Source organism: Pseudopodoces humilis, chromosome 1 (genome assembly GCF_049639895.1).
Source record: "Pseudopodoces humilis isolate 2021_Gansu_Grassland_sample_001 chromosome 1, ASM4963989v1, whole genome shotgun sequence".
NCBI lineage: Eukaryota > Metazoa > Chordata > Aves > Passeriformes > Paridae > Pseudopodoces > Pseudopodoces humilis.
In genome coordinates this window covers 19310685-19337632 of record NC_142200.1, presented here as the reverse complement: position 1 = coordinate 19337632, position 26948 = coordinate 19310685, and the positions used below count along the sequence as shown (strand labels likewise).

Genomic DNA, 26948 nt, shown 5'->3' with positions numbered 1-26948 from the left:
ATTTTTTGAATTGCTCTTTATATGTGTATGATTTAAAACCACAAAGTGAAGCTTTCAAGTGGAAGACTGTCCCCTTGAAATAGCCCTCCAATTGCTGCAGTGGTTATTGAGAGGATTGCAGCCTGTAGCCTGGAACCTGAGGGTGATAATCAGTTTAACCTCATGACTCAACTTAGTCTTCAAACAGCATTGCCACAGCTTCAATGGTTTACTGCAAAAATCCACCCTCTCCTTCACTTTGGGGATTTCCTGTTTGTTTTTCCGCTTGAAATGCCCACTGGAGATTGTAGCAAACTGTATATTAGCTACTGAATATGAATTTTTTGAGGCCTTCATCTGTTAGCATTGTGGTTAGCGACAGTTGCTCCATGATGCTCTGCGGAGCACAAAACTTGCCCACTAAGACAGTATTGATCCCAATGGTAAAAATGCCATTCCTTCTAATCAGGCAATAGGTCAGACCCTTTATCCTAAAAACTACTTTTTATACCCATAGAACTAAAGAGAATGAGGCCTCACAAGTCACAAATGGGAGCCTTAAGGCTCTCATGAAGTCTTTATGAGAAGCATGTTGTTGCCACTCAGCTGTTCCTCTGAGTATCCTACTGGCTGTGGGAAGGAGAGAGAAACAGAGCATGGAGTGATTGCCTCACCATATTGTTGCTGGGTGTTCCAGTGGTCCTCTACTCACTGACAGGAAAGATGCTGACAGACCTAAAAAAATCTCTGTGGGTTCATTAATATTCTTAAATATGTGGATAAACAATGGGTTTTTCAAGGCCTGGATATTATTATTTTTTGTAATTTTGTTGAATTTAGGAATATTTTTTCTCAGAATTTATTCCCAGAGTCAAATAATGTATTCTATGGTCACTTCTTGCCATCATGCAGATGGGTGATGTTTTTCTCACCTTCCATAAAGCTGAAATATCTCTTAAACAGTCATTTAAACTAAACAACATTCCTACTAAAGCTAAGGTTGTGTTTCTTTGTCTATCAACAAAGAAGCGAGACAGTGGATGTTTTTGCTGATGAAGCTTCCCATTCAGAAACAGAACTGATAGAAGAACAAGTGAGGTAATCCTGTGGTTTTGTGCCAGGCTCATTAGCACAAAAACAACCTTTAGTGCCTCAGCTTCTAATTTTTGTTTATGTGTCTTGCTGTGGTGTTTGCTTGTTAGGAGCTTATAGATGTAGGTTCATGATGTATGGTATTATTCTGAATCTGTCTGTGGCAAGTCCTTTGTATGCTCTAGGAGTCCAGTTATGACCACATGGAAGGCCTGAAAAGATTGCTTTTAATGAGTGTTTTATAAATGCATTCAGCAAAGTCAACCGCTGTACTCTATTTCAATGCTTTTAGAAATAAAATGCTGTTACTAACACAAAAGTCTTCATAATAAGGCTGTGGTATGTCTCTCTCCTTTCTGATACTAATTAAAATTTGACTTCTTGTTACACTTAATCACCATCAAGCCACTCATTGTATTAACTGACTTCATTGTAAAATGCATGACTTCGCTCAAGGAAAAATCCTGAAGGGTACACATTCCCCATTTGTATTCTGTATCTGTTCAGTTACCCAAGGAGAGCTGGGAGGAGTGATTTTAATAAATAGTTCCATTAGGGTATGGGTTTTACTTTTTTAATTGCCTTGATTTAATGTATTTGAAGATATTGCTAGCAAATACTACTCCTTGAAAACAGACCAAATTCATTGGGAAAAAAAGGTGGGGCTTGATTAATTTCTGAAAGTAATGGTCTGATTAATTGCCTAAGATAGAAGATATCACTCGTTGATCAATAAATTCTCCTTTACTCAGTCTAATTCTTCCCACTGCATCTCTAACAATAACTTTTTCCACTTCTGTTTTGGTACAGTTCCATAGGTTGTGGGTTAAAAAAAAAAATTAATTACAAACCAATTTTTTTTCTAATTGTTGGATCCTCTGTAAGTACTAATGATGTAGATTTTCATCTGAATACAGTCTGAGCACCACATATGAATCTATCACTATAGCCTAGCCTGTATCTAACAGACATCCCCAAGACTAATAACAGTTAACAATGCTACATGGTAATTATAACATCTAGATTGTGAACTTTCCTACAAGCAAGACTGCTACCTCTAGAGAGAATGCAAACTGTAAAAAATGTGTAGAAATCTATTCATATGAGGAATAATGCACAATTAAACTGTACAATTAATGAGTTCTTAGCTTTATTGAGACTTAATATTACGTCAGCTACTTTTTATTCCCAGGTTGATATATTAATTGACAAAATAATATTATTTTAACCCAGAAGTTGTCAGGAAACAGACTATTGCATGGATAGTCATTACTGAGACATTGGAAACATTTCAGCCCATTTATCAAGAGTATGGAGCAAGTCAAATATGTGTAAAAAACCTGTATGTTATCTCATAAAATTTATTCCCCCTAAAAATGTATATAGTAAAATGATTTGCTCCAAACCAGTATCATGCAGCATATTTTATAATTAATAGAAAAGTCAAAGTTCAACTGAGCTGCTTTTTGACTAACATTACAGGAATTGTGAAGCAGCAGATAGACAGCCATATCAAAGATCCAGATCAACAGAGCAACGTCCTGTGCTAGAGCGGACCAACTCCCGCTCCCGATCCACAGAGCGTCCTGACTCAAACCTCATCAGGTCGATGCCTTCATTAATGACTGGAAGATCTGCCCCTCCTTCACCTGCCTTACCGAGGTGAAACAGACAAATCAATCAGACTAAACCCCTTCTGCCCCACCAGCTCACCATTTTATTTTCCCAGTAGCTAATTGGTATTGCCTCATCCTTAGCTGATCACTAGCAGCAATAGATACTAACCCTTTCAGTGTGAACACACTATTTATATTCTACTCTGGATATAATGGTGTGGCTACCATTGCAAATTGCTTGCTAACAGTATTTAACTATGTTTGTTTATGATTTCTCATTTGTCAGGAATCCTGGATGGTTTCCACATAAAGCACCTCATAACTATCATATTCTTCTCTTACAGAATGAGAAATTATTTGTGTTCATCAGACATTGCTTATGGAACAACCATCATAACATCAAATGAAACTATTTTTTTTTAAAAAAAGTTTCTTTAGATGCACTGTACTAACTTTGTCTATTATTTATCATTTTAACCACCATTTTCTCTGACTACATTTAACTGTGCCATAGTCTGTACTGTTCCTGTTTGAGTACCCCTGATTGATATTTTGAGGATTTCTATACATTATTCTTAGCTTAAACAAACATAATACAATAAAAAGATTAGCACATTTTGGTCTAGATCATGTTCAGGAGAGCCTTTCTTTATTTTAGAACTGCAGAATACATTCTTTTGTTTTGTGAAAGTTAGAGTTAGTATCATCAAATCCCCAGTGAGAATTGAGTCAAATATCATTGTCTTTCCTCAGTTCATTACTTTGTTCAGAAAAATTCATGTAATCTCACTGCAACTCAAAGGTAATTTAAGAAAATACAAGCTGAGTAAAGATAATTGAATTTGACTTATGAATAAATTTATGTGTATGTGGCTATTATATCCATATGCACATGAATATGCACACAACATGTTCTCTGGCTTGACTGTGTGAAAAAGCATCTTATGGAAGCAGCTTATGGAAGCATCTTCAGCCTTAATTTGGCTTCCTTTTCATAGAGAGATCTCTCTTTTTGATCAGGTCTTTTTCTGAAAAGATACAATAGTTTCCCTCTGAGACTGCAAGGGTCCCAAATGATGTAAAGTCTACTTAGTCATGCCATCAGTGTTTGACGATACTTAAGAATAACCTTGTTATTTAATGGCTGTGGTTTGTTTTGATATGTGTCCCATAGGTCACATCCTCGAACTGGGTCTGTCCAGACAAGTCCATCAAGTACTCCAGTAGCAGGGCGAAGGGGCAGGCAGTTACCGCAGCTCCCACCCAAGGGGACGTTGGAGAGAAGTAAGTGGATGGTTTTCTCCCTCATGACATTACCAAATTGCTCATGGAGGTTGATTATACTTATTATTTTTCTTTTACCATTACAGTTGAAATCTCTTGAGTTTTTGTGCAGAGTTGGGATTTGGTAATGGTATTGCATTTTTTTCTTCTATTATGTTTTAATATCTACAGTACTCTTGGCTGACATGAATAATCAGCAGTATAATGCACACAAAACAAGGTGGACTATTAGCATGATCCTGTTCCTTTTGAACTCAGTAGGTGTTTTGTCATTGACTTCAACAGGCACAGGAAATAATCTTTAGTATGTTGTCTAGTGACAAAATTCTGGCTCTTTTGGGAGTCAGGAACCCAGCTGATCACTTGTGGGCTCACATGGAGTGTATTACAGATTGCTAATACAAAACCTCTGCATCTTGAAACGGGAAGAGCAAGAAGACAGGTAATAATCTTTAAAATAAGGAACGTCAGATATTTCATGATTCACATTTTACTGGTACTGTTATTGTGCTTATCTTTAATCTTCTATTAAAAGCACTGGTTGATGGAGATATTTACTGAAATGTTTCGAAGCAGAGGTATATAAACACATTTTTGACAGCAAATACATTTTCACCCTTCTATTTCTAGTAATTAGCTGTGCCGTGCAAAATCAGTCTAAGTGGCCATATACACTCCTTTGTTTAATCCTTCTTGACATATATTTTGTAACTTTTAAGAAACTTCTGTTGGTTTTAACCCCTGTGCTTTGGTTCCTTTTTTTTGTTTGTTTGTTTGTTTGTTTTGTTTTTGTGACTTTCCGTAGACAATGGAGACAAGGAGATAGAATCTTATGAAGGTCTGTACATAAAGAAGGGCTTGTTTTTCACCTGAAAGCCTTTTTTCACAGGCTGTATAGGGAAAAACAAACCCAACTGCAATTGATGTTACTTGATTGCACAGACATAGTCAGAATTATTGTCATAATGATTTAGTCTTTATTTTTAGATCTATGGCTCATAAATTTTACAGGATTCTATATGAAAAAAAGACAATATAAATAATACAATCTAAATATGATTATCATTAGAAAAGTACCTAGACACATACCCATTTTTAAAAACCTAGAATTTACCCTATGGCAAATAAGAGAATTTCAGCAGTTATGTAGGTACATTTCCAGGATTAGCAGATATTCAGGCACATGTTTAAATATAAGCATTGGAGGCTATTTGACATGTTTTATGTTAGCCACACATTCAATCAGAATACTGTTTTTATTGCAAATATTTTATACTGTGATACGTTTGCTGAATTAGTACATAATTTGCAAATAATATGGGGAAAAATAGAATTGAGATAATCTTTCAAAAAGTTAAAATATTTTGCTTAAAATGAAGTTTCCTTATATTTTATAGTACTAAAACCATTTAATTTACTTAGTAGCAAGCCACAAGATATCAATTGCAGTCCTTGGTTATACCACTGAGGGTCTTTATGTAGTCTTACTGTGTTTGTCTCATCAGACTTTTTAATTTAGTATTTCCAGTGTTTACAGTATTTATTTCCATTTGGGAAACAAAACTTCATGAAAGGAAAACGCTTGTTTTCTCAGATCATCACTCTGTTAGATTAATTTCTTTGTCTTATGTGTTGTGACTTGCTTATATGAAATACAGTCTAGATATTCCAGGCAGTAACCACATCTATTCACATGATGTTTGCTGTCATTGCTGTATATGCTTTTATGTTTTACCACTCTTCCCTGCTCTTTGCTTAGTACATCTGTTTAGATGGTGAACTCCCTAGAGCAGCAATTGTGAAGTACAGTTTTTGTATATGCAATATATCTTTACTGTGTTTGATTAGAGAGGGTAACAGTCTTATTTATTATTTACATCATAGGTTCTATAGAGAGAAATGTAATAAATACAATAAAATAATTATTTTTTATAGGAGTGCTAGAATTGTTTCCTCTGGTAAGTACTGCTGGGACTTGAGGAGCTCTCTTTTTACTCAAAAACTGAGTAATATTTTCCTTTTACTTTGTCTTTTAAAAAAAGTAGTCTTTTGGAAAATCTGGGTCATGGAAAATTGCCAGATCCACAGATTTTGATGTTCTAATATACAATCAAAGCATCATAAGTGACTCAGGATACAGTAACTAGACATATTTTATATTGAATTTGCACATATAAAAATGGCGAACACCCTTAAAAAAACCTAATCCACAGATACAACTTTCATAGAGCATTCTATGTAATTTTCTCTTGAGAATTAAGAGCTCATATTCTATTACCAATAGAGTTCTTCTTTGAGGCTTTTTCTGTCCTTCTTCAGGATTTTCTAATGATTTTCTTTAAAGGGAATAGTAATTTTCTTTAAAAAGGAGAGTGCTCTGCGAGAACAGCAGATTACCTAACTTCGTTCAGTGACAGAACACAATTAAGATTAATAGCAGTCTTTTTACTGTGGAGAATTGAATTTTACAGAAAGTTATTTTAGGCAAATGAAGTACCAGGTACAAAAACTGAAATTTAATAGAATTGGAAACACTGACTATCATAGAAAGACTTTATGTTAGTATTTAACAAATTTAGCATCAAGTAAACCTGAAAGTTTTGTAGATATTTGAGTAGGTTTCAATGCCTTTTTTTTACGCCTTTTTTAAGTGATAATCAAAACTTTTGTGTCTTATTGGGAAGGCGATATGACCATACCAAAAAATGTCACAGAGTAGTTCTTTCTGCTCTTACAGAACACATACTTGATTCAAATGAAAGTTAAACTTTCTGAATTTTGAAATCAAGGATTTCATTGTTGACTAGATTAAGTTAAAATCAAACTGATGAAAAGCGTTACTAAAAGGTACCTTATAGGCAATGATGGATTGGAAATAAGCTTTGTAAAAGAGAAGAGAAAGAAGGAAAAGCTTATCTGTTGCAGACTTCCACAGTGATCTCATTTAGTTTGCGTACATTTGATTAATCTGTATTTCTTACAGGGTTGTATCTGCATACCTTTTCTTTAAATGTAGTACAAATACCAGAACTCAAGTAGAAAGAAGGGAGTAATTTGCCGTTGGAGATAATATTTTGGTATATGACATCACTCACTAGAATGTTGAATATGGTGTGCTTATGGCTGTGTGACTAGAAATGGAAAGGAAGGAATCTCAGGGAGAAACCTAACCCTTTGGGTAATTGCTTTCCAAATTAGGATCAGAATTAAAAAAAACTTGATTTGGGTTAGATTTAGTTCCATGAACTGTATTATGTGATTGGGAGTTTTTTGCTCCAGGACATGAAGGTGCCTTTTGAATACTTTATTTCAAGATAGACCAAAGTGTTTGCTTTCAAGAAAGGTACGTGGGAATAGCTATGAAGACCATTCCTACCTGTGGTGTACTGACCCAAACATATTTTTATCAGTGTTCCACATGCTCAGTAGAACATAAAATATCCTTAGTTATGTTGGATTTACAGCCTTTTATGGTCATGATATTTTTGCTAATTCCTTAGGTTGTCACTGCTGTGTTTACTGCAGTATCAGATTTGCCTGTTAAGAATGACCAGGTATTTCTGAAATGCACGTCATTAACTCGTCTACCCAGGCTATACCTTAGCATCTAGGCAGTTTGGGACTTGCTTTAGATTTTATTAGTTTAGTATATTTTCATGTTATGTGGTTACAAAATAGTTCTGAAAAGATATCTGGGACCATCTAACAGATTTTCACTAATGAAAAGCCAGAAGAATTTTTTTTTCAGCTAAACATTTGCTTGTATGTTTTAAAATTACACTAGAGATAGAAGTATCTTGTTTAAATTAACATTTGTAGAAAGTATTGTGAAATTGAACTTGGTTTTAGTGCCGAAATGTTGATGTACTCTTAAGTGTTCTGTATTTTTTGCACTATTGACAAGAAGTGAATAGTGCAGTATTTATAGTTCTTAAGGGTTAACAGGTTTTTTTTCATTTATATGTGGCTATAATTTATTTCTTTGTTCTTACTTGCCTTGGCAGAAAGATGAAATCACTGACCACTTACTCCTAATTAAAATGGAAGACCATAAAGTGGAAGTATTCAATATTCACTCTTTCAGTTCATTGTTAATTACTAATCAGAGAGAGAGCATTTTTTCCTAATATATATTTTTACTTTTCCTTTTAAAAATAAATATAGTCCTTTCTTTCTTCTTTCCACAAAAACATCTCCCCACCATAAAAACTAGAAAATCATATTAGGCCAAACAGATGTAATAAAACCTTAAAATTTGGAAATGAAGTACTCAGAAATGTAACAAATAGTAGAGCTCAGTAAGGATTTGCCTTTCTATTTATGCTCTATGGTAAGGACTTTAATTATATGATCTCATAATAATCTTGTGTCTTGACAAAGTTATTTCAGAACCTGTTAAGGCCTGACATTAATGCTGATTAACTGTCCCCTCTTAACTTCAGGTGTGGGTAATCTTTTTTCCAGAACAAAATTAGATATGAATAGAATTAACAGGAATACTTGATTAGGTTTAATCAGGGATAGCTAGAAATCATTAGTCAGTGTTTATCTCTCTCAGATACGTATTCAAATCCCTAAAAGGACAGAAGTATAGTGACAATGTACTATTGCAATTTATGCAGCCTGGAATGGTTAGGAAAGCATAGCTACTACTGACAGAAATACATGTGTTTATTTTAATTTTTTTATCTCATTTAGAAGATAATTTCTTTAAATGAGAATTCATTTTACAAAATGAAAAAGAATTTTATTGTGTGTTTTATGTAGCCCTACCCTAGTTTGATGGGAGACACAGAGAGGTGGTTATAATGCAATTGCAGAGGACCAGTATTAAGTCTGGTCATGATTCTATCATACTCTATCAGCTATGATTTTAGAATATATGGCATATGGGTATTTTTTTTTAATAAATTATTGATCTCATGCATAAAATATAGGATAGCCTAGATTACCTTCAGCTTGGCTATGAACTTAGGCAAACACAGCAGTCTAAAATATGGAAATACGTAGCTTTGCACTGTTCTCTTTTTTTGTGTGGTTACTTCTGTGGTACTGGCTGTACTATGTTAGAAACCTTCATACTTGCACAGTGTATCTGGGATTTTGTGGGCTTGACAGCAAACAGAATAGGTTGGTTCACATAGGTACAAAGGCTTCCTTAGGATTCTTTCTGAGTCTACTTTGGGGGTTTTGATTTCAACTATGATTTCGCAAAAATACACCTTTGGGTTTTGGACTGGTTTTTTGGATGCTGAGAGGCAGCAGAATCCTCACACCTTGAAGAATATTAAAATATTTAATTTGTGTTAGTACAATTTCCATAGAAAATCTTGAACAAACTTTACCTACAACCCAGAGTTTAAAGTGCTTACTTAAAAGGTTCTGACATTTCAAGGGAACTCATAGTTTATAATTTCCTCTTGGATTGGCAAAAGGAGAAATTAAACAGTTTTATGAAATGTGAAGATCTTATTGTGTAGGTCTGAGACTACAAAGGGCATAAAAGGGAAATGACTGAGAAGTCATACAGCTGTGCTTGTGACAGCCATTGTTCATTTGCCTTTCAGGGTACCTAAATGCCAAAACCATTTTAATTCAACTCTACTGAAAATGGGTTTTAAAAATCTTAGGCACATCTTCTATACATTTGTTTCTGTGAGACAAGATTGACTGTATAGGTGATATCCCTGCTGAATATTTTAATTGAAATTTTTAATGTGTTGATTTCAGTTGGAATTTAAATATTCTGGTTTTATCATAGAGTTGTAGAGCAGAAATCTGAGCAGAAATTAGTTTGCATTTACACTGCATTGATTATAGCCTGAATTTCTCTATTAAAAATAACCTTGTAGAACCAGTGGTTTTAAAATTACTATTACGTGCTAGCTAAACCTAAAGTCAAGTAATTCAATGAGGTATTTAATTGATCATAAACCTATACAAGTAATGAGAGATCTAGAAAGAATTTTGGAAACAGAGAACATGAAAACTCAATAAGCAATCAAAATCTGAGCCTCGAAAAACTACTCTATATTGCATCACATCAAAGCTGTTTAATAAAGAATTGACATTTAAATTAAAGCAGAATGTAGTATATCAGTAATTCAGTTTGACATTTCAATATTATTACTGTTGTTACCCTCATGAGCTTTGTCACAAAAGAAAGTTGTGGTTCTTTATTTTAGACATTAAAAAATATTTGTGTTTTTTATCATTAATGGCACTTCCACAGTTGTTCCCAACCATTTCAGTATTCTCTACTATTTAAATATGCTCTAGACAACTGCAGATACTAGTGGAAAATGTCTTTATTTTTGCATTCTAACTACTCTGAAATCCAGGTAAAAAACATATTATCTAGCAAATTGAGGATACTTTTTTTCCCAAGCTGAAAAAACATTTTCTTTGTTTCTTTTGCTCTTTTTAAAGTACCAAGTATGTTCACTAGTTTATGATTTTTATGCAATTTAAAATATGTTCTTTGAGAATGGAGGCTTGGACTTTATTCCCAGGAAAACTAAAGCAAAGCCAAGCAGAAGATTTAAACTAATTATCTACCTGTATCTGTCTGTTTTCTCTGCTTTGGTATTTATTGTCTGTTTTCCAGTGCTTAAAAATTTAGTGAGAAATTGGTGACAAAAGACATTAAGGGCTGCATACAAGCACCATTACTTGCAGAAAGATCTCACTGGAATAACTAGATATATAAATGAAAAATAGCACGATTTATTTTATCTTTGATTCACTAAAAAAATAATTCCTGCTGCAGACTGAGGGTTTGTATGTTATTGTGGATGTCTTTTGTTTGATGTTTATTTTTTATTTGAGCAGCTTGTAACAAAGCATGCATGTTTTTGTCTTACTTTTTTCCCCCTCTCTCATCCCTTGCTTATCTAATGCAGCAGGAGATGAAGAAAACAAGCATACTGGAGTTCAGGAGGCAGAGGTGGAGGCAGGTCTGTCTGACCACAAGTGCCTATCTTCTTTAGATATGTTTTCCTCTGAGTATATAGGGAAGCTTTACCAGACAGCTTATAAATACATTGAACATAAAAAATCCAGAGAATATTTATATAGTTTCATTATCTTTCTTTATCATGAAAGAACAACACAAACAAATTCATTGTAGCATAGTTTATTTGCCAGTTGTGAATGTTTAAAATAATTCAACATGAAAAAAAGTACCAAATTATTTTACTTTTTTTATTCTTTTTTTATGAAAATACTCTGTCACTATGCTCAAGTAACAGGCTTAGCAGATCTGGGTGGGTACTTCTTAGATGTGGTACTGTCTACTTCGCGTTAATAATTTTTACAAGCAGGGACGTAAACTTTTTTGTATCATGACACTTTTTTTTCCCTTAGTTTGCATAAGCAGACTGATGCTGGGTAAAAATAGCAAGCAACTGCATTACGTGGAAATACTTCAGCCTTTCTGAATGATGTCCTCCATCCTGCTTGGAAGACAGTTCAGTTGGTAGTGTGATGAAAACCGATAGCTCATGATCAAATCAAACAGTTGCAAATACTTTTTTCAACTCAAATATCATGTGATTAAAACATAAATTTAACTTCTAATTTCAGGAAACACCCAGTACTGGTTCAAAGATAGGCAGAGATCTAAAGGAATAATTTCTCTGTTCTTCATTTTCTTTTTCAAAGGAAGAATCATAAGTGCAAAAATTTGCATTTACATGCCTTGTTAATAGGTTACATTCTGCTGTCCATAATTAATTAATAGTTAATAATTGCCAAAAGTGACGGAAGTGTGGTGCAAAAAAAAAAAGATGAGTTGATCAAGAAACACATTTAGTACTAGCTGGTAGGAAAAATTGCTAGCACACAAATATATGCCTAAAATGCTAAATGCTGCTTAATAGTCTAAGAGTCTGAATCCTTTGCCCTGAACCCTCTTCCCATTGTTATCTAAGAGAAGAAAATATGGATTTCTTCTATGAAAAAAAGTCAGGAATAATTACTGTGATGTGACTCATTACTTGTTCAAAACTCTGGATGCTGGAGTAATTTCTTGATTTCAGTGTTGGAAAACAGGTTTATTTTTTTTTAATTTTGGTTCTCACTTAGGCATCCAAAGTGTCCTTTAATATCTTTGCCTTCCCATTTTTTCTCATAGTACAGTTTACTTTTTTATTGCTTTTGTTATGATTCTGTCTCTGTGGTGTTCAGTGGTGTGTGTACTGTGTGCTCTTCACTCTGTGTTTTGTGATAGCTCAGGTGTAGTGCATGGAGTTTTGCTCATGTAGCTTGAAACAGGTTTGTGTGTGCTTGTAGTTACATTGTTCTTTGTAGTAACTTTTCCAATTGTTATTCATCATTGTCTGTTTTTAATGTTGTAAAGACTGTGAGGAAAAACATCAAACCCCACCTGTTAATGGGCGAAAAGGCAAGTTGATTATAACATTGCTTATGAATTGTGGGTGCTTGAGAAATTTTTTTTTTTTTCTGCATGTGTGTGTGTTGCTTAGTTCTAGTAGCTCAAAATTAGTGAGTTCACATATGTTCAATTTCAGTGTGTTGTTTTACTTCTTGGATATAATTATATTCAACTAAGGTTTAAAAATACTTATTGAAATCAAAAACTCCAGATGTTTATGTTTTTGCAGCTAACTCTATTACTGAAGGTAATTTACAGAAGTTTACACTAGGCAGATGGCTGAGCTAAAGGGGTAGTTTTTATATTTCTTCTCATTTTGGAATTCCTAGGCTGCCTTGCCCTAAGAGGCCAAGTAGAGTTTGCAGACACCTGCAAAATTGTCTGTGTTGTCTTCCACTTTTTACCAGATCTATACTCTTTTACATCGCTTGGATACATATTTTACAAGCTTGGTGCATTTTAGTTTGTCTAGAAAAAATTGACCATTTTAATTATCATGCACTTCTAGAGAAAGGTTTATGTTATTAGCAATCATTTCCGTTGTCTAGTTTGTATTTATGTTTGATGCTCTCTTCTCTTTCAAATGCAGTAGAAATCTTAATTCAAAGCACTGAAATGTTAACATGGAGATTTAAGTTTCTTATCTAAAAAATAGAACAAGAAAGTTGCAATGAACAACCATAGCTTACTTTGAAGTTTCATGCAAGTTCATGCTTCTAAATTGCTTTGAAAATTTTGAAGAAATATGTTACTGCTTTTTCGTGTACTTGTAAGACCTTACTACATTTAGATTTTGTGTCATTGATGCCTTCTGCCAATGAATAAGCTAGGTGGTGTCTTGGATTTATTAAAATTTGGGTATTCACTCTTACAGTTCCATCTCTAGCCTACAAGGGGTATAGATGCAGTTACACTGTTATGGACCATTCCTAACTGTCTGTTCCCCAGAACAACTTAGCAGAGGGAATACAGATACCAGGAGAGCAGGGATTCTGTTTTGCCTGTGCTAGTTTGTTGTCTGGGCAGGACAACCACACCATTTCTAGTCTCTTGTTATCAAGTGTAGGCAAGACCAAATGGTGTAGCTTTGCAGAGGTGCTGTGTCACCAGCCTGTCAGAGCAGTCTGAGGGGTCACCTCGCTTGTGGCTGTGCCAGCGTAGTCCTGAATGAATTCAAGCACTGGGAGTCTGCTGCTGTACCTGTAATCCATGCTGCTAACCAGATAGTTCAGTGTCGTGCTGTCAAGATCTAAATTCCAATCGTATTAAGATTGGAGGCTTTTGCCACTGACCTGGCAAAGCTGATTAAACAATAAACAGTGATTTAGTCAGGCTAAAGTTGGTTTTGTTCTTGGTTTATCTTCCACTCCTTCAACAAAACCAATATTTTATTCACGTGTAGAGCCCAAAAGATATACATTGCACAATAAACTAACTACTACTAACCTCTATATAGATAGTTTGTTTCATACTTTTATTAAGTTCTCTAAGGTGTCTATTTTATGTTTTAGAAGTTTTATCTGCAGAGTTCTTATGCTCCAATAGAATGGTCACTGTCTAATATTGAATTTCAAATATTTATTTCCAAAACTGTCATCTCTCCAATCTTCCTCAGGTGTTTTGCATTTCTCTTTCATGTATTTTGTATAGATCTGTTTGATAATTTGAGTTTGTGAGATAAGAATCCAGGTAATTCTGCCCTTTACTGTCTTAATTTAGAGTGCATAGAAGATGATGTAGTTACCAAAGCAAAATTTTAAGTGTTTCATATTCCCTCACTCTTCAGAATAATTTACAGGATTACACTACAGTTTTGTCTATATTATGGGAATCAGGATTGCTTTGCAGTTATGGTCTCCCAGACTGAGAAATGTCTGGAGCATATTTGTGTCTTGAGTTTACAGCAAGCCCAGACCCAAGTCTCTGAGTGCTGCCCTTTCTGTGCACTCCGGTTTCCCTGTGCATGGAAGTGCACCACTCTGTGAGCAGTCTGGATGCCTGAAGGAATAGAACTGAAACTATGCTGTATTCTGGATTATGTCTGAAGTCTTGTACAGTTCAGACACAATCTAAAGATTTTAGGTGACTGAAGGGCAAACTAGGCAGAATAGAGGGATTCCAGTCAAAGAAGTGGTGGCAGATGGACCTGCTTAACTGACTTGCAGAAGTAAGTTCAAATACACTTTTTTGAGCAACAAGCATGCTCCTGTCAGGTCAGAGAGCACTGTCATCTTGAAGACTGGCCTGAGCATCTTTTTCCATCTAAGACCATCTGGATTTGTGGAATTGGGGCCTACACTTTGCCTGAACTACTGAACATGACTGCTGTGAGTCTCCTAGGTGCTTTCTCTTCCTCTGGCTCACTGACTCTAGACTTTACTAAGAGACCACAACAGCTTCTGAATTTTGCATGAGAAATTATACTGGATGTGTTTTACGTGGGCTGTGAGAATACTTAACATATTCCTATGTGTTATGAGTACCTAGAGAAATACTGCATTTTAATTAAATTCTAGTTCAAGCAAAGTTTAAACAAACTATAGACCTGGTTAGATTGTGCTAGTTGTAGATGGGCACATAATTGCAATTTGCTTGCTTGGAAAAGAGTAAAATTAAAAAAAAAACACAAGACAACAACACAAATCAGTAAAAGTAAAGAGCCAGTAAAATGCTCTAGACTGAAGAACCTACATTCTGTTAAAATTCCGTATGATATAGGGGGGTATTGTACAAATTTACCTCTAAGACTACCGGGGAGATATTACAGACGAGAAAGAGTCTAGCTGCTAACTTGTCCATAAATACCTTCAAAGTTTACTTACAAAAAATTTGAGTTTCTATCTTTCAAAACTACATTGCAATACCACGTAGCATTTCTAAGACTGGTATGTGACAATGGGATGTCATTTTGTCCGCTAATCAAACACAGTTTGTCTGTTACTAACCAAATGTTTCAGAAGTAATGCAGAAGAATGAAACAGGCCTTTTGGTGCAGGCAGTATTTGCATGTAAAAGTGGATGTACAATTTCCATGTAAATTTGAGCAATAAGAAAGTTTTTATGTTATTAAGTAGTAGTAATTGCCATTTGGAAAAACCCAGAGCTTTCTGAAGAAACAAATCTGTATTTTTCATCTTTATGTAAGCTGATAATTAAATTTTCTTTATTGTTGGTATTAGTGCTTAAATCAACTGGCTTAGTTTCAGACCCCTTTTGTGAACAGAATGTTTTTTTTCCTACATTTTAGAATTGTACCATAAGCTTCAATCTTAGCTGCATTTAAAAAGGGTAGAGCAGCTGTGATTGACTTTTTTTTTGGTGTGTGTGTGTGTTAGTTATGTTATCATACAATAAAGAATTATCTTTTTGCTTAGAAAATGTTTGAAGGCTTACTATAAGATTTCAGCTTTTTCAATAAATGTAAAATTAACATGCAAAGAAAATCCTAAACCCTGTATCAAGGTAAACCTTACCTTCTGCATTCTGAAGAGTGAATTTGTAGGCTGTTCAGATTTTCTTGCATGCACAGAGTATTCCCTGTCACCCAGGGAATGGAAATGCAAACTGAGGAGACACTCTGGAAGAGAGGTGTAGAGCAGAAGCTTGTAATTTGCTCCACATTTATTTTGAACATTACTTGTCATTTTTCTTTTAATTCATGATTCTTTAAATTCTGAAGATATTTTGATTTTTATTGTGTTTACCTATTGCAGCAGTATAAGGATTGCCATACCAGCTCCTGACTAAAAACCCATCTAGCCCATTGTCTGGTCTTCTGCAGACCAGGCATGAATGCTGGGGAAAGGGATTTAAGCAGGACAAGTGTGTAGTGAAGCTTATCCAGGATATTGGCTGCCCAGTCTCCTATGCCTTGGGCCTCAGGAATCTACATAAACAACGGTGCTACCTTTTCATGGTGTCTCCATCCCTCTCACAGGTTCTTTGCACTGTTTCTTCCCCCTTAAACCAGTCCTGCCGAAAGGACCCCTCTTATCTAACAAGTGACTTGGGGCAGTGTCCTTCCAGATGTTCCCAAGGAGCAGCTGATGGCCGGCTCTAACCCGCTCTGGAGTGGTGCAGGCATATAACCAGAAGAGGGAGCAAAGCTGCCATATTTTAAAAACACGAAAAAAGATGTGAAACAAACAAACAAATCCTCCCCATGCTCCAAGTGGTACTGGAAAAAAAAAATAAAAATAAATCAGTGTGTTGATAGTGGCTTACAAATAATATCTTTACTTTGTGTTATTTAAATATATTTTATTAAATATTAATGTACTCATGTTTAATGTAACATTAACTGACTTTTCTTCTCGGCCATTTGAAGTATTGATTTTTTTTCTAGTGTTTCTTCATATTTTACAAATCTACTATGTTTATGAAAGTAGCAACATGTTACTCTGATTTTTAGCTAAAGATAGGCTATGACTACTGATTGTTATTTCAACAAGTGCTCTCTGGGACCTTGCTCGAGTATATCTACAATTTTTTATAAAAATAAGCAATAGAAGATTACAATCAATTTATTATCCACATAGAGGAATCCACCAGGAAAAATGTTTTAAATACATACTTAAAATATAATTGACTGAATTTGCAGGTAGAGAATATGATGAGAAGAGACTGCTACTGGATTAGACTTAAGTGATTTACAGCTACAATTAATTAATGTAGCCTTGGAGACAGCTTGAAGAAAACATTTCTGGAGTAAGGAATAATCTACAGCATAATATCATATTTTTAATACTAATAACAATAATATGAAATGTAGATATGTTGCAGAACTCTTTTTTCCTGACCTGATGATTTACATTGAAGTTCTTTTAACATATTCCAGCTGCAGCCCCAGGAAATGAAGCTCAGAGTTTGGGGTTTGAGCAGTTTTTTGCTGGTTTTTTTTTTTTTTTCTTTTCTTTGCAGAACGTGTATGTAGTTCAGCAAGAAAGATGAAATCAAAACAATAAATCATTAAGATATGTCAGAAATTTTTTTGGAACATTGTGTTCATTATAAACCATAATGTAAGCCATTAACGAATAATTTATTTTTCTAAAGTTTTATAACATTTCTTAGCATTCATTAGTTGATTTGGCACTAATTTGCAAACTATTTTCACATGAAGGTTGTGTGTACATATGTGTGTGTGTGTCCCTGCCTTTATACTGCCCACACTTTGCAGCATTCAGGGCAATGTTCTAAGCAGCATTTAAGATTTTGAAGGACAGAGAGATCATCATGTCTCAGATAAATGCTTTGATCTCTAATGTACAGAAACATTCTGTGAAATATTCCAGTATATGGAGAGAAAAAAATGTAGATCAGCTGCTAGTGTGACGAAAGAGGAAGCTGAAAGTTCCTCAGGATGGCTGGGGATTACCTGGGGAGGCAGGAGGTCTCACTCTGTCAGAAAAAGATTCTGTGTGTTCCTACTTGTTTTTGGGTACTGGTTGAGTCTTGTTACTATTACATCAGGGAAGGGAAGCATCAACACTGTTTTAATGAGGCACCTGAAGATTTCTCTGGTGTAGGAACATCAACAATCTGGCATAAAATCTTGATTACTGACTTTGTGTCACTTCGAGTTTGCCTTGATGCCATTAGGAGCACCTGGTGCTGTAAGGTGGGACTGGATTCATTCCAGATACAATTTAGTACATCTGGGACATTTCATGCATCATGGTTGGAAGCCATTTGTTTTCTCCTAGTAGAGATTTGACATGCTGAAAATCTCTCTGTGTGAGCTCTAGAGACTGATGTCTCTTTAATTTCCTTAAGGACCTTGTTTTATAAAAAGTAAAACTTGTGTGTCATGAATTTAGTCTTAATTAATTCTTCTTCTTGTATTCTTAATGCATGAGTTGAGATCTTGAGTATCTGATTCAAAACAGTTTCTCAGCTTCTGACAGTTTATTCCACAGTTTTAATGACTTCTTATTGTGCTGCATTGGTTTAAGAAGCACTAGCCAAATCCACTTTTTACTTACTTTTACAGTAGTTGTCCCCATATATTATTAATAACATAATTTCTTTCTTTCATTTAATTTTCTTTCTTTCATTGTATAAAATTAAAAATAGTTCTGAGTACTTTTGATTTGCAGAAAAAATATGACTAAATTAAGTATGTCCTAATGGAAAAGTGAAGACTTTATGATAAGCTAATCAAAAGTCTAAAACTAGAAATGCACTGATAAAAATTGGTTCCCAGAAATTTTAGGTGCTGAAAAAAAGATAAAAGCTGAAGTGGATTAAAAAAAAAAATAAAGACAAATTCCAGTAAAAGAGGAAATATATAAAAATGGTTCAAGTAAAGTGTAGTTGTGAGAAAGACTATTACTGTTTGTAGTATTGAGAAAAGAAGGGAGAAGGGGGGTATTGGCATGGGAAAATTCCTCATCATTAGTATCTGGTATTTTGCTGCATCATCTTGTACTTCTGCAGTTTGCTGCACCATTTCCAATTCAACTGCAACATTCCTGGTTCTAATCTAGCATGCTTAGAAATTCAGGAAAGCTATATATATGCAACTATTCTTCTCATATATTATTTCCACATTTTTAGTATTTTTCATATTAAATATTCTAAACAAAAGTGTAAGGAATGCTGAGGTTGTACTTGATGGGAGCACACCACACCTTCTCTCCCAGGCAGCACAGGTGAGTGTCATCCTCACCAGGGAATGGCACAAGTGTCACCCCAGCTGCTTTATTCACTCTGCAGTGCCCAGGGGTGGGTGCAACAACTCCATCTAAAGAAACAACTGCATCTAAAGATTGTCTGTTTCATACTGATGGGAAAATCTGCATTGGGGCACCTGTCAAACCCTTCTAGCCCTAAAGGAGCATCAACTGTTTAAAATACTCAAGAATCCCATGTTTTATGTAATCTATATAAGATCTTTTTTGTATAAATATTTAATGATTTTCCATCTTTCTTTATACATAAGGCAACTATCACAACAGAAGACAGGATGAAGTTTATGTTAGGGGAAGTGAGAGTGGTAATAGGAGAAAGATGATCTAGAAAACTGTATGGTTTTTTTCCAAATATTTACTATTTGACCAAAGTTGGATTTGGTTAAAACAAGGGAATAGATGGTGGCCCTTTGCCTTGGGGGGAAAAAAAGAGATTTTAGAGACTACACTGTGTAAAGCACATTATAGTAACTAAATTTATTTGTCTAACCAAAGAGTATATGGGCAACACTGACATTTTGGCACTTTGAGTAAGCACCAGCATCTCATGCTAGTTCCCAAACAGAAAACTCTCCTTTAAACTCTCTTTAAAACATATTTTCTCATATTTATAAAACATAGAGATGAAAATGAAATTAAAAAATGTTGAAGAAAAGGTCAAATGTTTGGTTAAATCCAATGGATACATCTATTTTTTTTCGCAGTTGAAACAATAACCATTACTAGTAAAACTCTCGCAATGTTCTAGAAGTCAGTGAAGTTTTTCACTTGATCTGGAGTACTGCCAGACCCCATACACTCAATCTAAGTGTTGTATTGAACTGCTAATAAAAATAAAGAGCCATTTCAATTTAATGCTGATATGCCATAAACATACTGAAGCTATAGAAAAGAAGTCATTGGAATGTTTTCTGAAAGTGTTTGCATGCTCATTGTATCACTTTCCTCAAAAACATATAGTAGCCAGTCTGGCTTTCTGTAATGTTGCTTGTTTTTCTTTTTAAGGTTAACATGAGGCAAAACTATTTATTCAAAGAATTTGATTTTTAATTGATTTTTATTCCCTCACTGTTTTCAATTCAAATGTCATTACAGAGTGTTACCAAGAGGGTTAACTATTTTCTAGATATTGAGCTCTCTAAGAATTATCAAAGTTTAATAAAGCTTTTCTTTTAGTAAGGAACTTCGTTATTATTAATGACTTTGGTGATTGAGACAACCACAATTTTTAGGTTCAGAACTGAACCAGGAGCTCTGAAAAGGGCTCTGACCTTGAGTCAGAGAAAGAGAGAGAGAGAGAGAGAGTTTTAAATTTGCATAAAAATAGCATGGTGATTCACTGGACTTTCTGATATTCTTCAGTATTTAGATTATTTGTTTTATATAGTGAAAAATTCCTTTTGATTACTGTATGCCTACTTTTTATCTTATTCTAAGATCTCCACTATTTGGCCTAAATTGCAATTAATGGCGGTTTTTTACATAGCAGTAACTATTAACAGGTTTTTTTCCTAGCAGTAACTTTTTAGCTCCCTTAAATTCAAAAGTAGTTTTACTGTGGTCACTGAGTTTTTTGATTTGCTGGTTAAGAAGATTCTTCTGGACTCATTTGAAAAAAAGAAAGGATAAATGACACCAGTAGATATTTTATTGTGAACTGTGTCTATTCATAGAGAAAAAGAAAGAATCACATTTCTTACTAGGAAGAATCATATTAAGATTTTATTTCCATGGTTTGGTAACAGAATGTTCTGTTTGAGATTTCTCATTCAGTACTCATTACACATGGTACTTCAAAGATGATAGAGTCTGTTTCAGCTTGCATATCTGTGGTGTCATGAAATCATTAGAGTGGCAATTTTACTTAAACCTACATTTCCATCAGTTTCAAAAATCAAAGCAGCCTTTTATAGGACAGCAACCTGTTTGGACCAACAACAGCCAAAGAGTAGAAGGCTGCAGGATGCATATGGATTACACTTTCACATGTTTACATTTCGAATGCTAGATATCCATCAGTCTTCTTGAAAAAGGATAATAATAATAATAGTAATAGTAGTAGTAGTAGTAGTAATAATAATAATAATAATAATAATAATAATAATAATAATGTTGTCATAGGCTAAAATACTTTATGTCAATTTATTTTGAATTGGTAAGATTAAAAATGTTTTCCATGTCTATCATATTATTCTTCATCACTGGCTATTTCTGTGACTGTAAAAGTGATAACATCTATGGGCAATGGTTGTGCGGAACTTCTCACTTTATGGGCTTAGCAAAATGAGCAGATTCTTAACAGCCCAAAGTAAAAATGAAGCTTAGAGTATTGGATCTGTCCTGTTAATTGGTGTAGATTTGGTTTTGCTATGAGATTCCAAAAGGTTTAAAGATTATAATATTTATGCTAACTACCTAGTTTGTCAGAAGATAGAGAATTAAACTGTAAATAAAAAAATATGACAACCTCAAAAAGACTAGCAGTGCACAAGCCTAGAGAATGTAGTTCTGTGGAGCAGCGTACATGCTTCTATTTTCCTGAGCAGTTACATCAGAAATGCCAATTCAGATACAGCAATAATTGGTGCAAGAGTTCTTACTGAGTAGTTTAATCTGCCCAAATTAGAAACTGAATTTAGATAAAGTTCCAGATTTTGAAAATAAACCTGACTTAGTTTTGACTTAAGAATTAATTGTTAAAAACATTTTTTCAACTTAAATTAGACATGCACGGTTGCTTGTTCAGGTTTTTTGTTTGTTTGTTTGTTTGTTAATTTGTTTTGGTTGTTTGGTTATTTTTGTTAATTATATCTTTGCATAGACTTTTTTACCAAAATATTTCTAACTTTCTTTATAACTTACAGAAACACAGTGATAAAGTAAGAAACTATAGAATGTAAGACACTAACTTTTAAAAAAGGACCAAATTATTGTGTAAACAAACCCCTGTTTTTTATACCAGTTGTTAAATATTAAAGATAGCAGAATATTTGACAAGTTACATAGATACTAACTTTTGGATAAGATGTCCTGTTCCAGAATGTTTAAGATGTGTACTAATTCTCTCCATCACAGAACTAATCTAAATTTTAATGTTAATGATAATACATTTGTTTAGATCAAGTTGTCCCAAATGATATTAGGTGTCTTTTGATGTAAGCTACATAATATTTCTGATTTCTTTTTTTTTGATTTACACTAGAAGTTACATGGGAGGACCAGCAGAAAAAGGTGAATGGTACAATAACTGATGACAAACCATTGCCGAAAAAGAAACACCATTCTGAGACAGGTTTGTCAGGGTTTGGAAAACCACATGAAAGCATGAGACTATAAAACTACATTTCATGCTTTTGTAATGCGTGTGTGCTTTATGTACCTTATTTTTTCACTTTGGTGTGAAATTTTCAGCATGTAGAGGCCATTTAGATTACCATTTAGATTTAGTTCTGTTTTAGAATAGCCAAAATAGATCTGCTTTTTGTAAGCAATTGTGTTAGAATGCACATGCATTAGAAAATAAGTTTTATGGCACAATATTAGACATAGTTTGCTTTCTAGTTTTGAACTTTTTTATGACTTGATATATTTGTGTAAGCCTAAGGAATCCAAGTGTAATCTATGCTGATTCTTATTTAGTTGACCAAACCAAGGTATCTACTGCATGTATGGTGGGAAAATCATCTTCTACAGACTTAAATCTGAAATCTTCTTTCACCAACACACATGGCAGAAATAATATTCCAGTGTAATTTTTTTACACAAGCTGAAGTTTATATCTTCATAAGTCTGAAGTTCTCAGTCTTACAAAACCTCTTTTTTCCTCCCTCTGTACATGAATGGGTTTCTTCTGAAACTAAAAACTGTCATAAACTTTCTTTCACTCCAAATTCGATTTCAAGTCAAGTTAAATTATTCAGCTATCTTTGTTCCTACAAATGCATAGCAATAAAAGGGAAACCTAGTAATAATAAAGATAATAGTATTGTTCTGTCTTCATAATCAGAGAATAAAAGGTCTTAGTCACATTAATTTATACACTTGCAAAGGGCAAGCACACTTTAAGGTGTAGAGAAGGTAGGGAGGAGAGAAAATGAAAGGGAAGGGAAAGGAAAGGGAAAAGGGATCGTTATATTGCAGGTTTCACCCTGTATTTAAAGGTTGATCCACATCTACTCAAGGGAATGGGGATTTTTCAGTTGCAAGAATACCTAAGTTCAGTTCTGTGTTGCAAATAACTCTATTGGGCATATTAGTTGTCTCACTCTAATAATAACCTTTCTCCCAGTCACACAAAGCTTACAAGATTGGCTGTCTGTGTCACCTCCTAAATTAATACTGTAATCTCACCTACATAGTAATATAATGCTGATAATATCCAAGTGTTTTGCTGAAGTTCAGCCATTGTACAGCTGAAAGTACAAGACTCAGAACTGAAGAAAACCAGAAAAATCTGGTCTAACCTAAGAAGTAGACAACCTAGCTGTAAAAGTCCAGATGTGCACTTGCACTTCCTTTTTGATGCATCAGAAGAAGTGACAGGATAAAACAAATGCTGCTTGTAGGAGTCAGGATCAGAATGTGATATATCTTCTTTTCCAGCTGCTTTAACTATTGCATGATAGATTCAAAATACAATGTCTACACATCTTTCCAGGGGGAGTCTTTCCAAGGAGGGTTCAGCAGAATAATATCTCTGCCCTGACTTTTCCCTTATGTGGTAGCTAGGTAGGAACATTAACTCCATCTCCCAGCTGAGGTGGGCATAGGACTTTATTCTGGACAGATAATTTATTTATAGTTATTGGCAGTACTTTTAGGGCCACCTTCTCTGTATTTTAGAAAGCAGAGACATATTTTTTAGATGGCTGCTCTTGGGGCATTCTACATTTTGGGACATGAGCAAAATCTTAAAATTGAAAGACAAAACCAGGCAGAAGAACAGAAATCAGAAAGTTCTCACTTTACAGGTGTTCTGTATATTAAAATGGTAATTACATGATTTCTATATATTTTTCTGTCGGGAACAGAACCACTGATCTCCAGTGAATTAGAGATCAAATGAATCTCCACACAGAATTGGTTTGAAAAGCCAAGTCTCAATTGTCAAAGCCTAGAATAGATACAAAATTAAGTAAAATATGTGTTCTTCACTTAACAGTCCTAAGTCTTTCTGTGAGGGCTGATGCCTGAGAAGAACATAACTTCTGTTTTAATTTACATTATCAATAATGTCTTCTGCATGGGAGGATGATGATACATGAGGCAGAATCATCTGAGGTGGTTCTGAACACTCTGCAATGGGCATCAAATGGCACATCCCTATATATTCCTCAGATAATTTTCCAAACTGATCTGTCAAATAGCCTTATTTACTTCAGTGGTAGGAGTGGAGTAATGCAACTTCCAGCACTGACATAATCTGCTATGTGTGCATGCTACTATTCCCTATAGACATCCCTACATAATTCCAAAGAGTTACTTTTCAAGGCAGAGAAGTCAGGACATGTGGAAGAAGGTGTCTTAACACCTCCATTGCACCCTCTGCACAGGACTGCATTTTCTTTCATCTGAGAATGCTTTAAATGTTATGTCTGCACAGAAAACAGTGAAGCAATACTAATAAAACTTAGTTCCTGAATGCAGAGGGTGCAATGGAAGCAAGGAGGAATAGGGACACCTCATATTGTTTTTCCCCTGTTTTGACTGCCTTTTCATCTGTTGATGAGTTTTCTGATATGACCTGTTGTGAAAGCATATACTGTCTTTAAGTGCAGTTTGTCTGTTAAGAATTTAACCTAACCAATGCCATAGAAATAGCCATGGCAGTATTATAGCTAAGAAAACCTGTGGGAACAAATTGGCATTGATTACATGAGTACCATGAATGAAGAACTGAGATCTGCAAGCAAATTGTAGGGAAAAGCATAAATAGAATAAAAAAAATAATTTCAAATTCCAGAAAAAGAATAGTAATACTGTACCCTATAAAGCATTCATATTCAAGAAATATGCATGACTAGAATTGGGATTAGCAAATTTGATAGAGGACAATTGAAGGCCATTAAATAATGTAGCAAAATGGTTCTTGTGTTGCAGACTTTTCAATAGAAGATGAAAATTTTTCTTCCTGAATATCAGAAATCAATATATTTGGTTTTTTTTAAGAATGTCTTTAAGCTCTAAGTTCTGATGCAATTTGCAGAATTAGTGATATGCATATTTGACAGAGTCAATTGTATTTATGCAAAGATTTTGAAGGATTGGAAGGGTAAAACTGCAGAATCACATGTAAGCATAGCATAAAAATTCAAGCCATATTTTGAATCTGTTCCCTTCCTTTAGCTGATGTCAGCACTCTGACAGGGAATACTGCCTTCTAGGACACCACTAAATCAGAAAGCACAAGAAATAGTTCCTTGTTCATACCTGATATTATTAAGTACCTTCAGCACTCACCACTGCATCTGAGCTGTTATAGGTGATATTTGAAAGAAAGTGAATAAAACTCTGGTCCTCTAATCAGATTTCATTTTTCAGTGAAAGGAAAAGTTAAAAAAAAAAGTACAGCAGGCAAACATTTTCACATGATTTTGCATTTTCATATGTGATGCCTTAAGATAAGAAGTTGGAAAAGGAGGTTGAGTGTAGAAAGTGTGTCCTATACTGATAGAGATAAGGCTAGGCAGGATACTGTTTTTCTTAAAAAGCAATTATTTTCATCAATATCATCACTGGAGTCTTTTGAACCCATCAAGGTAACTAAAATGGAAAAACCACATAGTTTAGGGTACAATAGCAGAGATACTCATTTCTGTTCCCTGTCTCTCAATCCAAAATATTGGAAGCTGAATAAGGTCTAGCAACCTGTGTCTCCATCCAGATATGACAATGCAGAAACTGCCTTTGCAAGGAAAACAGTATTGGCTTTCCCCTGTTTTTCCTACAGAGAGGCAGTGGATTTGATGGCTATTACCTGAAACCATCCCATAATGGTTTCGTTATCACTGGCTGTTGAGAACGTCGCAGTGTCATCAAATATCCAACCTTTGCCACAGAAACTTTTGATTTCCAAGGAGCAGCTGAAGAACAGAACTGTGAAAAAGTCCTGACATATATTAATATTATTGAACAAAAGGAAACAGGATAGGTAAAATGGATTTATAAATCTTGGACTGGAATTGAGTAAAAACTGAGAGTCCTTTAATTATTTTTGGGAAAGGTGTATTTCTGTAATATGGAAGTAAAACAAAATTTTAGAGGAATCATAGCAATGGTAGGTTAAACACATCAGAAAATATGAAGGTAATGTGTGCTCAGAGATGATAAGTCTTTAGATGGGTAGATTTGCTTTCAATTTAAAGGGAATCATGCTTATTTTTATCTGTGGAACATTTAATTCTCTCTCCTGGGTGGGACTGTGCCTTTACACCTACATAGACAAAGACTTTCAGAAATCTAATGTTATGTAATGAAAACTAATTGTAGCTTATCTATTACCATGAATTCAGTCGAAGTGTGAAAACAGTAGTCAAAAATAGTTCAAAATTGTGTTTATTTTAATAGAAGTTTGTAGTCAGAATTGAAAGTATGAGAGATTTAAAATTATGAAAAGGGAGATATGGTTAGAAATGGGTTAGAAAAGGCAAAGTAATGGTAGGACAGAGAGAGAAAAAAAAAGATGTAATTGTCTTTTCAGGATTCATAATAATTCCAATCCAATGTGTAACTATAGTGCATTAATATTTTGAAGTGTTATTGTTTGGTCTTTTTCCCCCTTATGAAATTACCATGTGAACTTTATTCAGAGAAGCAAAACAAACCTCTCTCTGGATTCTTCATTTAGTTTATCTCTTGAGACTTATGAAAAAGTTATGCAGTCTACATGAT

General features: G+C 34.4%; 1 protein-coding gene across 29 annotated transcripts in view; it reads left to right on the top strand.

Annotated features, from left to right (window-relative positions):
* The window catches only part of RIMS2 (regulating synaptic membrane exocytosis 2), a 446037-nt gene that overhangs the window by 309153 nt on the left and 109936 nt on the right, over positions 1-26948 (top strand). For 14 of the 29 annotated variants that reach the window (XM_088059321.1, XM_088059409.1, XM_088059313.1 and 11 more), the window contains 3 exons: positions 2554-2733; positions 3862-3971; positions 4777-4809. In XM_088059321.1, the coding sequence (XP_087915447.1) occupies positions 2554-2733; positions 3862-3971; positions 4777-4809 (323 nt within the window). Of the gene's footprint in view, positions 1-1005; positions 1078-2553; positions 2734-3861; positions 3972-4776; positions 4810-22260; positions 22351-26948 lie in introns of all 29 variants that reach the window. The other 15 variants (XM_088059427.1, XM_088059422.1, XM_088059360.1 and 12 more) reach the window with 4 other exon arrangements.